We start from the raw sequence: 19,879 nt of genomic DNA, 5'->3' as shown, positions 1-19,879 counted from the left end.
ATCAAAATGCTAAAAAATCATGAAGAAGACTGAAACGATTACCGGTGGGGTTGAACCTCATGTTAATGGCACAGAACCATCTGGAGTGATGGGACCAGTATCTCCCTTTCCACATACTACACTGGAGTTTCCAAAGCTCAGACCTTGTTGAGCCCTCCTCACCCTTTACCTTTACCCTCAGGACTATTTGGTCTATGAGACCTGTCCACAGATTTGCTTCAGGTATCCATGTTGGTGCACATTCGGGGAGACAGATACGATTTTACTGTGGAGAACACACACAATTTATGATGTTCTGCAAACTTTCACGTTTGCTCAAGCGAGCAGCAGCAACTTGCCGAAAGTCTCAGAAACCTCCAGCCGTGAGTGTTCAGCAGAGAAGCCAATGATTGGATGGAAGCAGCGACCATAGTGGTGCCACTGATGGGGGAAAATCAGACCTAGAAAAGTTTAAAGGGTGATGTGTTTCTCATCTCTCCCAGTTCAAGTGGCCACTGCCGTCACTCAGATCCGTGATGGTCCTGGCTTCAGATCCCCTCTTGTCTTTTGTATTGGATTGCCTAGCCCTTCTTAAAGACAAGGATGCTGGCTGCATCTTTAAAGGAGACTCCAGCCTTACCACCTTGGGTTCATCCTTTTGTGGCCCCTTGTTCCTCGTTGCTATTAACCTATCATCTTGACTTGAGTGTTATTTTTTTTCTGGATTCCACACCTGATTCCAATCTGTGACTGTTATTGGGGGGGCTAAACTTTGCAATTCAAACCTTCCGAGCGAGGGTTATTCTTAGAAGGGCCATAATTATCAGTTTGGTCAAAGTTTGGCAGCTGCCACCCCCACCAAACAGTGACCGGAGCCAGAATGGCACAGCTCTGTACACCGTGTAGTGGCCATTCTTGGTACTGCAGATCAACTCCTATATACTTCAGCAGAAATTGAGCTGCAGTACTCAAAAATGGCCACTACACAGTGATTGGAGCTGAGCCGCTTGGCTTCTCTCACTTTGTACACCTTACCGGTGCCGGAGTTGTAAACAGCTGATTAGTTGTGGTGCTGGGTGTCTTAAGACCCAACGCCCCTTTAGGGATGAGCTTGCACCAAGTCAATTCCAGCTCAGCAAATCGAAATAGAAATTTATTTCTTACACATCTCAGGATGATTGTTCCACATGTTGATGGCCACTGCGTCCATATGTGCTCATACAGATGTCTCTGATCTGCTCACCCATCCAACCGAAATGTCCGATTCGCAAAAAAGTCAACCCTTGGTTCATCTCTAATGGCCATTAGTGGTTGTCACCGAGCTTCTGTCATCTGTGTAGGTGACCAAGATAACTCCAAAATGGCTAAAAAAAAAGACTAGACGTGACCTTACATCAGTGCCACAGAGACACATCTGCTCAGACATTGGTAAGACCCTAAGGACTAGGCGAGATATGTCCGATACACGGCTGTTGGATGGCTCATCAGTCACCGGCACAATGTTCTGCCTGACATGTCCTTCATCTCCTCGGTTAGTCCGCCTGATGTCTGACTTCAGAAGTTTATACCTCTGATACATAAGTGGGCTTTATATTCTGCAGGATTAAAGAGAAGAGCAAGCGGACCCCCGACCAGGAGCCGATAGAGATGGACAGAAAGGAGCCGGCACAGGTCAGGAGACGTCATGTCTTACTGTGTTATCTGGTGAGCACTATGCTCAACATGGCCGTATCTGACAACGTGGACTCAGCTTATACATAAGAACTGTAGCCAAGTACTGTCTATAGCAGACATAACCACAGTGCCCCCATGACAAGAGCATCCACGGGTCCCATTATCACACTGACAACGACACTGTCCCTGTAACAATGTCCATAGCAGTGTCAGTCACACCATAACATGGTCCCAATAACATCTACACTGCCCTTATAATAGTGCCCCCATAACAGTATCAGTCACTCTGCCCCATAACATGGTCCCCCATAACAGTGACAACCACACTGCACTTATAATAATGCCCAACAGTATCAGTCACACCACAACATGGTCACCATAATAGCTACATATTCATTGCCCCTATAACAGTATCCACATAACAGTGCCAGTCACTGTGCCCCCATAGCATGGTCCATATAAAAGTGACATCTACACTGTTCCTAGAACAGTGCCCACATAACAGTATCAGTCACAGTGCCCCATAACATGGTCACCATTACAACTACACTATGCTTATAACAGTGTCCAAATAACAGTGTCAGTTACAGTGCCCCCATAACAGATACAACTACACCACCCCTATAACAGTACCCACATAACAGTATCACTCACACCACAACATGGTCACTATAACAGCTACATATTCACGGCTTCTATAACAGTATCCACATAACAGTGCCAGTCACCGTGCCCCCATAGCATGGTCCCTATAACAGTGACAATATAACAGCGTCAGTCACACCATAACGTGGTCCGCATAACAGCTACAACTACACTGCTCCTATAATAGTGCCTATATAACAGCATCAGTCACAGCGCCCCCATAACATGGTCATCATATCAACTACACTATACTTATACCAGTGACCATATAAAAGTGCCAGTCACAGTGCCCCCATAAATATGACTCTATCACTACTGCTGTAATTCTGGCACCTACAGTATCTGGCTAGAACGTTCTAGATAATCAGTTATGATGCATAACATCATGAGCCCATCAGCCACTACAAGCCAAGCTCAGACAGAAGAGTCCGACACTAATATCACATATTACACCTGAACAGTAAGAGCCAGACTGTCGCTTGTGCCTAAGTCTACTCCTTATCATTCTTAGGTCCTGAAATTTGTGTTGTTGTGTTTTTCCAAAGCCCCAAATTCCGAGCATAAACCTACTGCATGTTCCCTTATAAAATTCTGCCTCCCCAGAGTCACCACTAGAGGGAGCCATTGTGTCTACACAGTCTGCAATGACCTCTTCAGCTCCCTTTAGTGGCAGCTGCAGGGAGCACATGATTTTTTTTACCGTTACCTTTGTTCCATATTTTTTTTTGCAGAGGATTTGAAGCTCAGTATCCAAAAAACAAAAGCTCCAACTACGATAAAAATATAATAATAATATAATTAACTCTGATTGACAGACCTATTCTTGGAGGAAAAAAAAGCTCTCAATTTGTGTTTGATTCATTTCTCTTGAGTCGACTCTGATTTCATATAATTTGATATTTTTCTATTTCCAGAGTTAATACATTGACTTGTCAGTGTCCTCGGGGCTGACTCGAGACGTGGTGAACAGGACCCATTAATCCATTTATAAGAAGAAGATCTGGAAGCTTCAGCACAGACCCATATAGGATCCGCAATATTCTGGGGATGATTATAGACCACCGGACAGACTTATTTCGGGGAGTTAGGTCTCATCTGACACCAAAGTTTGCTATTTTTTATAAAACTTCTAGAAAGTGCAAAATGTTGGAAATACAAACATAGATTTTGCACCATTTTCGCTGTTGCCCTGTAAACCATGCTCTACACCCTGCACCTGATGGTTTTACACCTATATATACTGCAGTTGCGCCAAATTCAGCTCATTTAGGAAAACATTTTACCATTTTCTCCCTAATTCCAGAGGTTTCATCATGTGCGAACTGAGGAGGTAAAGTGATTTGTCCGGATATTTTGCAAAGCTTTGCTGTACATTTACTGTACATCGCAACACCTCATTCTTCTACAACTTTTATTATATTGCATGTTGCAATAAAGTCTGCTCCGTATGTAACACACATCATAATTACTGTTTTTAATAAACTTTGCATAACTATATTGCTTTATCAAGTCCACCCCAAAAGAGATGGATCTTTCCCTCCTGATCACAATTGTCAATCCACTGTGCTGGATTCACTGCTACACTATTTAGTAGTGTTGTGCTGTATAATTTCTTCTACGCTACTCTTTCTATTAAGGTTTTATTTCACCTCATTACTGCATTTATTGCTACACTGCTTAGTATGGCTGTATATCCTCCATGCTACTGCTTTCTAGTACGTCTTATCTCACTGCAGTGGTGGATTCACAATTACACTGCTCAGTATCCCTGTATAAGGACCTCCATGCTACTGCTGTCTATTGAGAATTTATTGTATCCCAGTGCTGTATTCATGGCTATGACTCGCCCAGGGGGATGGGGATGACTCGGTTACCCAGGCCTTTACCTTGGCCTTGGGGATGTCGCGGTGGTCGGCTCCCGGGCCCGTACCCTGGGGTCTCTCTTTAAAAGGCGTTGATAGTTGTTTATTTTATAAAAGTTTGTGACGCCACCTGTGGTTTCTGGTGAGATTCACCAGCGCTGCGCAGTCCACTGAGGTCAATGATAAGGCAGCTTGATGGTATAGCTCCCCACAGGTGGAGCTAGGCCTCAGGGCAGCGTACGGAAAGGGGAATGCAGGACAGGCGAGACCCAGCTGGGTAAGAGCAAGAACAGGGACAGACACGATAGTCACTTCAGTACCTTTTACTGATGGAAATTCAGGCACGTACCGGAGCACTGTAGGGTGAAGGGTGCATGTCAGGATCCTCCCCAATGAGCGGGTGTAGGGCCTCCTGTTTCTTGCCTCTGCGTAGTAAGTTTCTGACCTGCCTGGAGCTAGGCCTAACTTTGTTCCTGTCCTGCGCTGGCTGACCTTGTGGTAGGGCCTTTCCTTGGAGTACACGCTCCTCAGCTTGCGGGGCCTATGTGTCTCCCGGCTCTGTTACGTATCAGCACTTCAGCACTTTAGCGATCCTGGGACTTGTAGTTCTCCAGGGATTCCGGTTATATCTTACTGGGTCATAGAGATCCCGGTAAGCTTCGGACCCGGTGTCCGCTAAATTCTTCGGGGTGAACAAGTTAATCTCCTCTGCCCCCTATGTACTAACTCTCCAATCGCCTTCGGCCTACTCGGGCCCTCACTAGGCTACTCACACTAACGGCAGCTTGCCGCGCTTCACCGATCTTATGGCGCCGGTACACTTAAAGCTCACTTCTCTGAGCTACACTGCGTCTTGATCTGGATAAGCTCCACTGCAGGATAGCAATTGCAGGAGCTGGAACAGGCTTTTGTCCTCTGAGGTAACTCTTCTCAGACTGTACTGGACTCACTGCTAAACCAGACTCAACTACACTCACGAATCGACTCTCTACCTAGCTCCACCTTCCCTATATATATATCCCTAACGGGCTCCCTCTGCTGGTCTGATGTGGAAGGTGAAGATGTGTGAATGGTTATGGGGGCCTCTTGTGGAGAAATCCATCAATGCACTCTTCCAGGATCTGTGATACCAAGCGCAGCTGGGCGTCACAGCTACACTGCTCAGTAATACCTTATAATGTCCTTTTATGCTATAGCTTTCTAGTAAGATATAAGTCACTCCAGTGGTGGATTCACAACGTCAATGCTCGCTCCTGTTATACAATGTGCTCCATGCTGCTGCTTTCTATTAAGTGTTTATCTTATCCTAGTGCTGGATTCACGGCTACACTGCTCAATGCTGACATATAATATTCTCCATGCTACAGTTTTCTAATGAGTCTTATCTCACCACAGTGGTGGATACACAACTGCACTACTCCGGATCCTCAGGACCCCTGTATATTGACCTCCCATGTTACTGCTGTCAAATTGGGAATTTATCTCATCCCAGTGCAGTATTCGTGGCTACACTGCTCAGTACTGCCTTATAATCTCCTTCATGCTATAGATTTCTAGTAAGACTTTTCCCCACAGTAGTGGATTCGCGACTGCACTACTCAGTAATGCCTCATAATGTCTTTCATGCTACAGCTTTCTATAAAGTTTTAGTTCACTACAGTGGTGGACTCACAGCTTCAATGCTCAGTGTTGTTATACAATGTGCTCCACGCTGCTGCTTTTTATTAAGTGTTTATCCCATCCTAGTCCTGTATTCGTGTCTACACTGCTCAATACTGCCATATAATATCTTTCCATGCTATAGTTATCTAATAAGTCTTATCTCACCACAGTGGTGGATTCACAGCTACATTGCTCAGTGTTGCTGCATAATGACCTTCATGCATTTGCTTTCTAGTAAGTCTTATCTCACTCTAGTTGTGGATTCCAACTTCAATGCTCAGTACTGTTGTACAATGTGCTCCAAGCTGCTGCTTTCTAGTAAGTGTTTATTTCATCCCAGTGCAGTATTCATGGCTTCACTGCTCAGTCCTGCTGTGTAATTTCCTTGATGCTATAGATTTCTAGTAAGACTTCTCACCACAGTAGTGGATTCACAACTACACTGCTCAGTACTACCTTATCATGTCTTTCGAGCTTCAGCTTTCTAGTAAGCTTTAGCTCACACCTGTGGTGGATTCACAACTTCAATGCTCAGTACTGTTATATAATGTGCTCCAAGCTGCTGCTTTCTGGTAAGTGTTTATTTCATCCCAGTGCTGTATTAATGGCTACATTGCTCAGTACTGTTGAATAATTTCCTCCCTGCTATAGATTTATAGTAAGACTTTTCATCACAGTAGAGGATTCCCAACTACACTGCTCACTATTGCTGTATAATGACCTCCATGCTATTGCTTTCTATTGAGTGTCTATCTGATCCCAGTGCTGAGTTCATGGCTACACTGCTCAGTACTGCCATACAATGTACTCCATGCTGCAGCTTTCCAGTAAGTATTATCTCACCTAATTAGTAGATTCACAACTACACTGCAATAAACTGCTTTATAATGTCCATCATGCTGCTAATGCTTCTGATCTTTCGAGTCAAGAGAGCAGGAATCCCTCATGTCTGTGTGTGAATATGTATGGGAGACAACTTCACTAGAGATGAGCGAACCTCTCAAGGTTCGATTCATTTTCAGATCGGCGAGCTTCCCAAAGTTCTCCAAACAATTTGTTGAACGGTTCATCGAACATATCCGAATCCCATTGCAATCAATGGGAGGCAAAACCAAACGCGCACACAACGCCTTCAAAGGGACCCAAATGCTGCGAAAACAGCTCAAATTAGGGGCAGACACCAGGAAAAGTGGCATCAATTGACCCACAGTACAAATAGTATAATTATTATTATTATTTCTTATTATAGTGCCATTTAATCCATGGCACTTTACATGTGAAAAGGGGTCACCGAGTGGTACAGGAGGAGAGAGGACCCTGCCCGCGCGGGCGCACAAACAATCTACAATGGGTGAGGATACAGTAGGTGAGGGTACGGCTGGCCGTGCATCGGTATGGTGGAACGATGGTTACAGCAGGTTGTAGGCTTGTCGGAAGGTTCTTCAGGTTCCTTTCTAAGGTTTCCACGGTAGGCGAGAGTCTGATGTGTTGGGGTAGAGAGTTCCAGAGTAGGGGGGAAGCACAGGAGAAATCTTGTATGTGATTGTGGGAGGAGGAGATAAGAGAGGAGTAGAGAAGGAGATCTTGTGAGGATCGGAGGTTGCGTGCAGGTTTGTACTGGGAGACTAGTTCACAGATGTATGGAGGAGACAGGTTGTGGATGGCTTTGTATGCCATGGTTAGGGTTTTGAACTGGAGTCTCTGGGTAACAGGGAGCAAGTGAAGGGATTGACAGAGTCGGTGAATAGCGGGGTGACAGGTGGATTAGTTGGCTAGCAGAGTTTAGGATAGATTGGAAAGGTGCAAGAGTGTTAGAAGGGAGGCCACAGAGCAGGAGGTTGCAGTAGTCGAGGCAGGAGATGATGAGGGCTCGCACTAGTGTTTTTGCAGATTCATGGTTGAGGAATGTGCGGATCCGGGAGATATTTTGGAGTCAGAATCATCAGGAAGTGGAAAGGGCTTGCATATCAGGTTTGAAGGAGAGATCAGAGTCAAGCTTGCGGGACTGGGGAGAGCGCACCGCCATTGACTTTGATGGATAGGTTAGATGGGGGGGTTGAATAAGATGGTGGAAAGATGATGAATTTGGTGATACTGATGAGACGCAGATACCTGAGGTGCACACAGACTGTTCTGTACTATCAGGGCAGGAAGAGGAGGAGGGTGACTCTCAGGGCAAGGAGAGGGAGAACAGAGAGTATGACGATGAGGTTGAAGATCCCACTTGGTGGAGGAGGAGGAAGACAAGGAGGTTACGTTGCGGCTTCTCGCACAGACACTGAGTGATGCAACTGTCACGATACAAATTAAAATCTTAATTAGCCAGATGATTAGATTTGTTAATCCAAGAGAAATACATTATTGTGTTTTATTAGAGATTGCTGGCTGTGTTTTATTAATGTTCTACTTGCTCGTCAGTTTATGTACACTAATTTAACTTGTAAAGTGTCTAGCATTCCACTAATCTCATTAGTATCTCAGGAGACTCTAACCATTGTTCAAATATCATCTAGGCCCAGTACAGCCCTGACTGGAAAGATACGTATCTGCTCCAATTGACCATCAGAGAGACATGGATACATTTTGGAGAGACCAGGGTTAGGATGAAGATGTCACCTGGCCCCATGGATATGCTGTTTGGGGATGCCAGGAGGGACCCACCGGTCGCCTGCAACCCATGGAGACATATGGAGAAGGCAGATTAGTACCCACTGGTCATCTGGCTCCATGGAAAGTCTCGGAGAAGCCAGGTTGGGACCCTCGGGTCTCCTGGCCTTCTACCTCGATGGACTGCTAGCTTCCTAAGCTTGCCGCTACCTAGACTCTATGGGGGCCACTGGTTAAGGTAGTTGGCCCTGGAAGTCTCCAAAGTCGCAGCTGTTCTTTCCCAGGTGGGCGGAGAAGGAAGGGTGAGACTGTGTAATGTTGTACCATCTAGGGTGTAGCGTCGGCGTCTCTGCCCCCTGCCAGGCAGAGACGGCGTCCCCCTTACCGCCGCGGTCCTGCTCCGCCGTCTTCCGGCCTCCCTGCTGCTGCTGATGCGCGCAGCTTTCCCGGCTCCTTCGCTTTCTGACCAGTACCAGGAGGTTTCTCGTCAGAGATCCCAACAGGAAACTATTCTGACCTACCTGCGGTCTGTCAACTCCCGCCTGGACATGCTGTCCATCCCACCTGTGTCCGTCTAGAGCCGAGCGGCACCCGCTTCAACGGTGCCTCAGCCTACTAGTGCCATGGCATCCAGCTCTGGACCCTGGCTCTCTGCACCTTCACATTTTGGTGGTGATCCCGTCTTATGTCAGGGTTTTCTTAACCAGTGCATGCTGCACTTTAAACTCCTGGCACATCAGTTTCCCTCCGACCAGGCCTCACCGGGGAAGCATTGGCATGGCTAAACCCCCTATGGGAGAGAGGAGATCCCCTGATGTCCGATCTTCAGGCTTTCCTCACTGCCTTCCGGAAGGTCTTCGATGAGCCCGGACAGAAGACTTCTACTGCCTCCTCACTGCTCTGTCTCCGCCAAGGGAGTCTCACCGTGGGCCAGTATGCCATACAGTTCCGTACCCTCGCATCTGAGCTTGCCTGGAACAACGATGCCCTGGTGTCCACCTTCTGGGAGGGTCTTTCCGGACGAACAAGGATGAGCTAGCCGGTCGTGACATCCCTTCCACCCTGGACGACCTGGTGTCACTAGCTACCCGGATTGACATCCGTTTCTTGGAACGAGTAAAGGAGACTACCCGGAAGAGAAGATTTCCTCGTCTCGCTCTGGTATTCCAGAAACCTGCCTCCCAACCAGCAATTCCCCGGGCACGCTCACCTGAACCCATGAAAATTGACCAAACCAAGATGGTCAGGTCTCGTCAGGAGACGGGCCGAGCCGAAGGGAGTTGCTTCTACTGTGGCAGTAAGGAGCATCTGATCCGTTCCTGACTCCAGTGTCTAGGACCGCTCGGAGAGGTTGTCCTAGGCAAGAGTAAATCCTTTCCGTCATTGACTCTATCTGTTTCTATTTCCAGTGGCGAGACCCACTTCTTTGAGACCGCCCACCTGGATTCCGGAGCCGCTGGGAATCTCATTTCTCAGGCCCTTGTGGAGCGGTATCAGATTCCTACCAAACGTCTGGCCGAACCATTGGTAGTCGCTTTCGTGGATGGGAGACTCCTTCCGGTGACCATCCTGCTCGTCACAGAACCTGTAACCCTTCAGGTGGGAATGCTGCACTTGGAGAGGATCTCCTTTCATGTACTGTCCGGTCTCTCTCACTCCCTCTTGCTTGGTCTACCCTGGCTACAGAGACATGAACCCGTCCTGAATTGGTGATCTGGTGAGGTGCTCCGTTGGGGGCAGGATTGCCATGAGACCTGCCTGGTTCCGGTTCGTCCGGCTCGACCTCCGTCTACTCCGGCTAATCTACCTGGTCTGCCGGCACCCTATTGGTCCTATGCGGACGTCTTCGACAAGAAGGAAGCGGAGACACTACCACCTCATAGGCCGTATGATTGCCCTATCGACCTGGTACCTGGTGCTTCTCCTCCCCGCAGGCGTATCTACCCCTTGTCGTTGGCTGAGACCCGGGCCATGTCTGAGTACATAGAGGAGAATCTTGCTAGGGGATTCATTCAGAAATCTACTTCTCCGGCTGGAGCAGGATTCTTCTTCATTAAAAAGAAAGATGGCTTGCAACGGCTGTGTATTGACTACAGGGGGGTCTTAACCAGATTACCATCAAGAATAAGTACCCCCTGCCTCTCATCTCAGAGCAGTTCGACCGCCTTAAAGGCGCGAGGGTCTTCACCAAGCTCGATCTTCGTGGGGCGTACAATTTGGTCCGAATCAGCCAGGGAGACGAGGGGAAGACGGCATTCAACACCCAGGACGGTCACTATGAATACCGCATGATGCCCTTTGGTCTCTGTAATGCCCCAGCCATCTTCCAGGAGCTGGTTAACAACATCTTCCATGATCTCTTGTATTCCTGAATAGTGGTGTACCTGGACGATATCTTGGTCTTCTCTCTGTATCTTCCCACACACCGGAAGAATGTTCGTCAGGTTCTACTAAGGCTCTGGCAGAATCGTCTCCTCGCAAAATTTGAGAAGTGTCTCTTCGAGCAGACTTCCCTTTCGTTCCTGGGATATATTATCTCCGAGACTGGTCTTCGGATGGACCCCGAGAAGGTTTCTGCCGTCTTAAAATGGCCCCGGCCGGAGGGGTTGAAGGCGATTCAGCGATTCCTGGGCTTCGCAAATTATTACCGCCTCTTCATCCCTCATTTCTCCTCCCGGACTGCTCCCATCTCCATGCTCACCCGTAAGGGAGCAAATCCCAAGGAATGGACTTCCGAAGCGGAGGAGGCCTTCGTCTCCCTAAAACAAGATTTCTCCTCCGCCCCTGTGCTGCACCGTCCGGATTGCAACAAGCAGTTCTTCCTGGAGGTAGATGCTTCCTCCTCCGGAGCCGGAGAGGTGCTCACCCAGAAATCCCCATCCGGGAGAATGGTAACCTGCGGCTTCTTCTCCAAGCTCTTATCCTCATCCGAGCGCAACTACTCCATAGGAGATCGTGAGCTGCTTGCCATCAAATTGGCGCTGGAGGAGTGGGGCTACCTGATGGAGGGGGCTCTGCACCCGGTGATCATCTACACTAATCACAAAAACCTGGCCTATTTACAGAACGCCCAGAGACTCAATCCGCGTCAAGCCCGGTGGTCTCTGTTCTTTGACCTATTCTGCTTTACTCTACATTACCGCCCTGCAGACAAGAACGTTAAAGCCAACGCTCTATCCCGTTCTTTCCTGTTCTCCGACCAAGAGGAGGAGCATATCATCGACCCCTCCAGTGTAATGACTGTGGCCCCGTTTGACCCGTTTCGTCTTCCACCCGGTAAGACTTTTGTAGCTGTTCCGGATCGTAAGAAGGTTCTTCTCTGGGGTCATTCATCCAAACTAGCCGGCCATGCAGGCCAGAGGAAGACCTTCCTGCTCATCGCCCGGCATTACTGGTGGCCTTCTCTATGCAAGGACATTGCGGATTTCGTCACGGCTTGTTCCTCTTGTGCCCGTAACAAAGTTCCCAGGCATCTTCCCGCTGGCCGTCTCCTGCCTCTACCCGTACCTTCCGCTCCATGGCTGCACATTGCTATGGACCTTATTACGGATCTCCCTTTTTCTGCCGGTTGTACTGTCATTTGTGTGGTCGCTGACAGCTTTTCTGAAATGGCCCATTTTATCCCTCTGCCTGGTCTCCCGTCTGCATCTGTGCTGGCTAAGGACTTCATCCATCACATCTTTCGTCTCCACGACCTTCCCCTCCCGTTTTCCGAATGCTGATGGCCGTTGCAGTCCCCCAGTACCAGTTGCCCAGTCTTCATTTCTTCTCTAAGACAGATGTGCCTGCATTACACCAGCATGTTGCAGACAACATCAAGCGTTCCTTGAAAAAATCTAAGTCTGCCATGGTGCATTTCACCACTGACACCTAGACAAGCAAGCATAGCCAGGGGCGTTACATCTCGCTGACTGGGCATTGGGTGACTCTGGTGGCAGTGGGGGCAGGTGGGAATGGGCTGCTCCAGGAGTCTTGGAATCCCCAAGGCTTGTAGGGTGCTTGAGGATGGAGAACTAAACCACTACCCACCAGAAGATGGAGAACTAAACTACTAGACAACAGGGGTTGGAAAACCAAACTACTAAACAACTAGGGTTGGAGTACTAAAGCCATACACACCAGGGGATGGAGAACTAAACCACTAGACACCAAGGTGTCACTAGACACTAACTCTTGGAATCCCAAAGGCTTGTGGGACAAACCTCTGTATCTAACACTTCCTTCACTAATTCTGCCTCCTCCACCTCCTTTAGGGCCTCCATGTGGCAAAATGTACTCTTGTAACATGGATCTAACAAAGTGGCAACCCAGTAGTCAGCACTATTTCGAATCCTAACTATACAGGGATCATATTGCAGATAGTGCAGCAAGAAGGCGCTTCCATGAGGTCCAAGCCCATAGTGTGTTGGTGGCTGGATAACACTGATGCTTGTTTCCTCTATCCCCTCCTACCAACTACAAACAACAGAGAGGGGATGATTATCCTCCTCATCTCCTGACTGGTGCTCGCCCATCACCTCTTCCTCCTCCATTTTATTCTCGGCTCCTGAACCTTCACTAACAGTTTTTCTGGTATCACCAGCCCCCCTTGATCACTGTAATCCACCGTCACTGCGCATCCACCTGTGTGACGATAGTCTGGAACTTAGAGACATTGTTATCCCTTCAGCATCCTCCTCTGCTTCCTCCTCTTCCTCTGGGACCACCACCTCCTCCCGCAGACTATTCAAAGTCTTCTCCATCATGTAGATGACCGGAATAGTGATGCTGATGATGGCATCGTCAGCGCTAACCATCTTAGTAGCCATTTCAAAACTGTGCAGAAGGGTGCAGAGGTCCTTAATCTGTACCCACACCGCAAGTGTGATTTGCACCCCGTCCATACTGCGTTGGCCCAGGCTATACGACATGACATACTGTGTCAGGGCTCGTCGCTGCTGCCACAGTCGCTGCAACATGTGCAGAGTGGAATTCCACCATGTCGGCCCATCGCATATCAAACGTTTAACTAGTATGTGTGAGTGGGAGATGTGTGGACATTGCTGCGGTATCAGCCTCCGGCTACAAGAGGTCTCTGTTACCTCTAAACAAAGGGACTCCATGGTAAACTTGCTGGTGTGTGAGTCAGCAAAAAACAAGCAGTTGTGAGGAGAGGAAAGACATTGTGGTGAGCTGCATCCTAAGAGCCGTGCAGTGTGCTGGAAGTGTAACAGGACTTTGAGTGAAGGTGAAGCCTTTCCTGTGACTCCGACCAGAGAGAAAAAATCACCTTGGGGGGACGACTACGGTTGGATGCAGAGTTGGATCCCCCCCCCCCCAAGACATCTGAGTGACGTGAAAGGCCCTTTGCTTGTCTGAAAAACTGAAAACTGCACTCCTGTGACGAGGTCAGGACCCTCTCCTCAGTCTCCCAGCTAAGTGCCCGATCAGACGATAAGACAGCTTCTCAGAAGTGCACCCTATCACACATACATTTAGTCAAAGAACAGGGTGATGTTGTCTGCGACATGCTGGTGTAGCCCAGGCACAGCTTTCTTAGAGAAGTAATGGCGACTGGGCAACTAGTACTGGGGGACTGCAACAGCCATCAGCTTTCGGAAACCGTCTGTATCCGCGAGGTGGAAAGGCAGAATTTCTGAGGCCACCAGATTTTAGATGGTGGAGTTTGACCTCTTAGCTTTGTCATGTGTAGGAGGAAACAATCTTTTACGTGACCAAAACTGCGGGACCAAGGGCTGGCTGCTGTGCTGAGAGAGGGCGGAGTACGGTGAACCGGACAAACTGGTGGAGCGTGCTTGAGGCGCAGATGTTACGGTGGATTGAGAAACATGTGGTGTGCTCCGTGAAACAAACACAGCAGCATGTCCGCTTCCGTTACAGCTGACGGTCTATCACTCAGCCTGACTGGAGCGGGTAGAGAATTGGAGGTTCTGCAGTGGGAGACCTGCGTGACAATACTTGGTGGAGGAGGAAAAAGCAGCATATGCAGTTGATGGGGCAGCTGATGGTTGGCGAGACTCGCTGGTCCACATTTTATCGCAGTGAGATTGCCAGAGTAAGGCATGTTGATTGCGCATGTGACAGTTCATGCACGTAGTTGTCAAATTATTTCAATTTTTACCTCTACTGAGTCTTTTTTTGCAAAGTAGCCAGATAACGTGAGTTGGCTCATCCTTTGTGGTCTCAAAAAAGGCCCAGGCTAGGCAACCCTTGCCACCTCTGTGAGCTGCAGACCCGCGACCGCTGCTGGTCACAACCACAGTTGTGGCTAAGGACGCAGTGCTCCTCGTGCTTGCATCACTCCGTATCTGCGACATAGGGTGGAAGGTAACCTCCTTGTCTTCCTCCTCCACCTCCTCAGATGAGCTCAGCTATGTGACTCTGGGTTCAAACCAAGTAGGATCTTCAACTCGTCATCATCCAATATGTTATCCCATTCTTCGCCCTGAGAAATGACCCTCCTCCTCTTCCTGCCATGACAGCACAGTACAGTCTGCATGCACCTCAGATATCTGAGTCTCATCAGGATCAACTCTCCCTATGGTGGTTAACGTCTGGTGACGAGGGTCAGAGGTCTGCATTGACCCTACTCCATCCTGCCCCAGATCAAACATAAAAAATTTTGGGCACCGGTGCAGATGCTTTCCTTTTCTTGACTCTGTGAATGTTTGGAGTACACTTCTGATGCCCATGGTATAGAATGGGTGAATAGTTCTACAGACTCGCCCATCTGTGGTTCGCTACAGTCAGTTGGGCAGTTGGACAGTTGTGACGCAGGAGGAAGCATGGGTAATTGGGGTGCCATCTCCGTAGACTGTACTGCGTGTGATGTTGAGGAGGAGGAAGAAGAGGAGAGGCCACTTGAAGCAGCGCTTGCCATCGACTGGAGTACCTGCTCTTTCTGACCCTTATCAACAAGGCGTATCGCTGTGCGGCTGCCAAAGAAAGGGAGTGGAGTAACCCGTCCAGTAAAGAAAGTTGTCAGCTGTCTTTGAATAGGACATGTACTGTTAGTGCTTTCACTAACATTACACCTTGAACACCAAGTCTATTCCCCCTTCCACCGCAACCTCTCTTTTTTTCCCACTCAATGTTGCTCAGATAGTGTGGTAGGAGCACGCTATTAGCAAAGCAAAATTTGATTTTTTTTTCCTGTGGATGATGCCTGTATTAAATAGAATATATGCTCCAAATAATTTCAAACTGAGATCTAGCCTGCTGCATCACGTTACTAACAGAAGAAATTAGATTTTTTTACTCTGCATACAGCTGATTTTCACCGCCACAAAATGACAAGGTGAGATATGGCTTGCTGTATCACATTAGTAACATAAAAAAAAAAATAGATTTTTCAAGGTGTACTTGTGCATGGAGCACAATAGAAAGGGACATGTAATTTCAACAGCCAATGGCACAAGCCCTTGTGTCTGGACATTGTGGATGGTTTCTGCGCCCTGATTGGCTGCCGGAATCTGCACACATTAAGTTAAGAAAAAAAAAATAATTAGATTGACAGCCCATCGCTCCTCTGACCTCTCTCATCCCCCTCCCCTCATCAAACACATCCCCCCCGCTCATCATACAGCACCACTATCCTAGACAATGTCTTAATAAATACTGTAGTGGAAACGCAATCATTTCCCGCACTTTTACCGATTTTTGACGATTTTAAGTAAAAACGCTCAGGTGTCCGATCGCGAATCCGAACGTGCAATGTTTGTGCCCAAATTTGAAATTGGCCAACGTTTTTTCGAACATGTTCGCTCATCTCAAGTCTTCACCCACTAGCTCAGAGAAAACTACAAATTAGAGATAGAAGCTGCAGAGGGGAAACTGGTGAAAATGCAGAATACAAAGTCATATAATAGACAGAAATATTGTTACTTCTCATTCACACGGATAACAGCTCAGATTATGGAGTCGCCCGAAGCAAAGCTTTCAATTTAATGCAAACTTATGATGTCAAAAAAAATAATTCTATTGTAGAAGCAGGTTACCGGAAAAATCTATGGAAATAGTTTTATAAGTTTTGTAGGAGTCAGACCTTTGTTGGATAGAGCGTCCTCATCTGGGTCATTCTAGGTATCGGCTCTGCAGGGATGTATATAATTTGTGCTGCAATCTGTCTTTTCTCCACCAGGTGGCAGCAAAGTCCACAGGATGAGACGATGACTTTCTACATATTTCGTTGGAAATGAAGACTAATCACAGTGGTTGTATTATGTCTGCACTGGAGAATGGTCATTGTAGCAAACCCTCTGCAAAGGATAAGGTCTTTACATGGATTTCAGCTGCAAACATGGAGCAGTAGAAGATAGTGAGGAGTTTATGCAAGTTATAGGAGATAGTGGCAGTAGGGGAGTAGTACTTTAGAAAACTGGAGAAAAAAACTTTAAAAAAGTCTTCTACTAATAAAGAATATTCTATAAATGGGCCCAGGGTGGTGGAAAAGTTTTTCTTTTTTTTTCTAAACAGTATCACCTGCCAGGCCAGTGTTGCTCCTCTGCGCTACTCTCACCATCCCCGGCCTGGATATTGTATTAAAAGTATACAGCAATATACAACCATGAAATACTGTAACAATCCCGTACATTGTGCATAAAAAATGCCACATTTTACTGAACCTTATCCATTTTGTTCCTAACGTCTGGTTCAAATTAAAACAAATTAGAAAAGATTAGAAAAAAAAAAAAAAAATCAAAAAAGGCACGTGCAATTACAAAGGTAACCACCAGATGGCAGCAAAGTAGGTAGAATCTGTCCACATCCACCACTGTGCGTCCTCCGCTGCACCGCGGCGTCATTCACGGAATCTGACTCAAAACCGCAGAATATGAGTCAAAAATGGAAATTAAAGTGATTTTAATAACACGCTGAATGCCTCATGTAACGTCATCAGGTTCTCAATGTCAAATGTGTCGTGTTTATATATTAAAAAGCTCTTCTGAGTGATGAAGAAGCAATAATTATTGGGGTCGTATGGAGGTAAGTAGATTTTGTAAGGGGTCTGATCTATGTTCTGTACCCCAAAAAATTATTGTTTTATTTTATTCAATATTTTCTGCGAAATCTGTAACGGGGCTCCTCCCTATTGACCATGCGCCATTTATTTAACCCATCGGACGCAGGAACTGTTCTGGCACTAGGACCCAGGTGCAGCAGCTACTTCTGCTCCCGCCAGAGTTATACTCCTGTCCCCCTTACATGACTTCTCTGGCCAAGTCTGTGGCCTTTTAAAACTCTCCTTCTAGAGCTTTTCTCGAAAGCCATCGATTTTAAAGGGTCCACCACTTTGGACAATCCATTCTTGCTGGAAGGGTCTCGGGTCTCTTAACAATAAGCAAGATCATAAAGTGAACCCTTTGCTGAAAACCTCCAGTGATCAGCTGTAATCTGTGGAAAACCTGGCAGTAAGTATTCATTTTACCTACAGCACTCCCGCAGGGCAAATGAAGTATTACACATCATTTCTTCTTTAGATAAAGCTCTCCAGAGCGCGAGCCTCAAAATAAGATCCTGAACAGATGACCCCCCTCCTATATTGACCCAGCATTTCCTAAAAGGGAGTAAAAAAAAGAACTTTAAAAAAAAATGAACCATGCCTTTAAGCCTGCACATTACAGTCATTTGCACTTTAAATATGTTGCGGAAAAGCTTCCCCTTTAAGGATAAAGCTGCCTCATGAAGGCTGCAGAGAGCTGTGCGGCCGGTTGTCTACGTTGATGCGATGAGGCGGCTGCGCCATCGTATCACATTCAGGGGAGAGCAAGGTCACGGCGGGAAGATGTCAGCTCCAGTACTGAAGAAGCAACGTGCCGGCGAGCGCAGAAATGCTAAACATGGCAGAAGTGGAAGCCGTGACTTTCAGGAGATGATTGTGGTGACCCTGCTATTAATAATGCGGGGGGCTTCATCACCGCGCCTCCAATAAAGAGGAAGGGACAGATGGAGCAGCGGCTCCGGGAAGCTCTGCGCAGCAGGCGCCATTACATGAGTTCCCGACACTCCGAGACACATGGACATTCAGCCCTTTGTGCCGAGCAGTTATACCCTGTAACCTCACGTGACCCCCAAAATTTGCTTTTTGCCCCATCGGAGCGAAGAACTGCTCAACTGATGGCAAAACCCAGCAGATACCGTCCCCGACTACATCAACTGATGACCACCAGTGACCATCCATGCGATCAGACCCTTCAAGTACCTACCACCATCAACTGTGATCATATTATTAGTAGAGTCCAGACTGAAGACATTTTGCGGGCAGAGACAAGGAACAATGGGGTCATCTGGGGCAGTATTATTGCTATCGGGCAATCATTAGGCGGTACATCGCCATGGGGGCAAAAGTGGCAAGAGACGGTTATGGAGGCATCTCAGGTCAAGTGTATGAAGGGGGCTGGCTGACTGCTTATATCAATAGCTAGGCCAGCCTACTTCTCTGTCAGTGTATCAACAGTGAAGGATAAGGGGGTGTACTAATTATTGATATCAGCAGTCAGTTAGACCCCTTCACAAATAACTCTGCTCAATAACGTGATTGAAAGTGGAGCTGCTGAACTTGGAGCTACAACGGCTTCTAGAGGATTAGGGCAAAGAAAAAACTATAACCTAAAACTTTATTGGTCACGAATATTTCAGTAAACTTTGGAGAAATCAATATTACAAGCAAATATATCAAATATATAAATCTTTGTTCTTTCTCCACTTATGAGCCAGTGCTCAGGGTAGGCAAAGTACTATCACAAAAGTAGGTATAGTGAAGGTCAGGGCAGGCGGAGGGCTACCTTTGTGATAGTACTCTGCCTACCCTGATCTTCACCTTCTCTACCTTTGTGATAGTACTCTGCTTGCCATGACCTTCATCATGTTTCCCTTTGTGATAGTACTCCGCCTGCCCTGACCTTCAGCACGTCTACTGTTGTGATCGCACTCAGTCTCCCCTAATCTTCACCATGTCTAACATTATGTTAGTAACTCCACCTGCCCTGACCTTCACTAAGTCTACTGTTGTGATAGCTCTGCCCCTGCCCTGACCTTCACCATGCTTACCATTATGATAGCACTCCGCCTGCCCTGTCCTTCACCATGTTTACCCTTGTGATAGTATTCTTCCTGCCATGACCTTCACTATGTCTATTGTTGTGATAGCATGTTAGGTTTAGAGTCCCAACAAAGAGGTATGCCTTGTCCCTGGCTATTGGGCTCACACAAATTAGCCAATTTGTTTGCTAAGTACCTTCATTTTTTAACATCTTTTCTACAGCAGTAATTCAGTTCCAATTTCATATATTCAATGTTTACATGTTATAGCGTTTCGGAGTGCAGCTTAAATTTGTTAGTTACCTTTGTGATAGTACGCTGCCTGCGTTGACCTTCACCATGTCTACCTTTGAGATAGTACTCTGCCTGCCCTGAACTTCACCTTCTCTACCTTTGTGATAGTACGCTGC

The 19,879-nt window shown here is 47.2% G+C and overlaps 1 protein-coding gene and 1 long non-coding RNA gene across 4 annotated transcripts in view; one reads left to right on the top strand and one right to left on the bottom strand.

The window, feature by feature from the left end:
• SIGLEC1 (sialic acid binding Ig like lectin 1) overlaps positions 1–3,795 on the top strand; it is a 152,155-nt gene extending 148,360 nt beyond the window's left edge. For 2 of the 3 annotated variants that reach the window (XM_073649743.1, XM_073649725.1), the window contains 2 exons: positions 1,581–1,683; positions 3,213–3,795. In XM_073649743.1, the coding sequence (XP_073505844.1) occupies positions 1,581–1,683; positions 3,213–3,218 (109 nt within the window). In that variant the 3' untranslated portion in view covers positions 3,219–3,795. The remainder of the gene's footprint in view (positions 1–1,580; positions 1,684–3,212) is intronic. The other variant, XM_073649734.1, reaches the window with a different exon arrangement.
• The window catches only part of LOC141164453 (uncharacterized), a 253,042-nt gene that overhangs the window by 42,897 nt on the left and 190,266 nt on the right, over positions 1–19,879 (bottom strand). The gene's annotated exons all lie outside the window — the stretch shown is intronic.

This window comes from Phyllobates terribilis, unplaced genomic scaffold (genome assembly GCF_046119375.1).
Source record: "Phyllobates terribilis strain yellow unplaced genomic scaffold, ASM4611937v1 Scaffold_1__5_contigs__length_1240528914, whole genome shotgun sequence".
NCBI lineage: Eukaryota > Metazoa > Chordata > Amphibia > Anura > Dendrobatidae > Phyllobates > Phyllobates terribilis.
The sequence above is the reverse complement of the archived record's forward strand: the minus strand, read 5'-3'. Positions and strand labels throughout refer to the sequence as shown.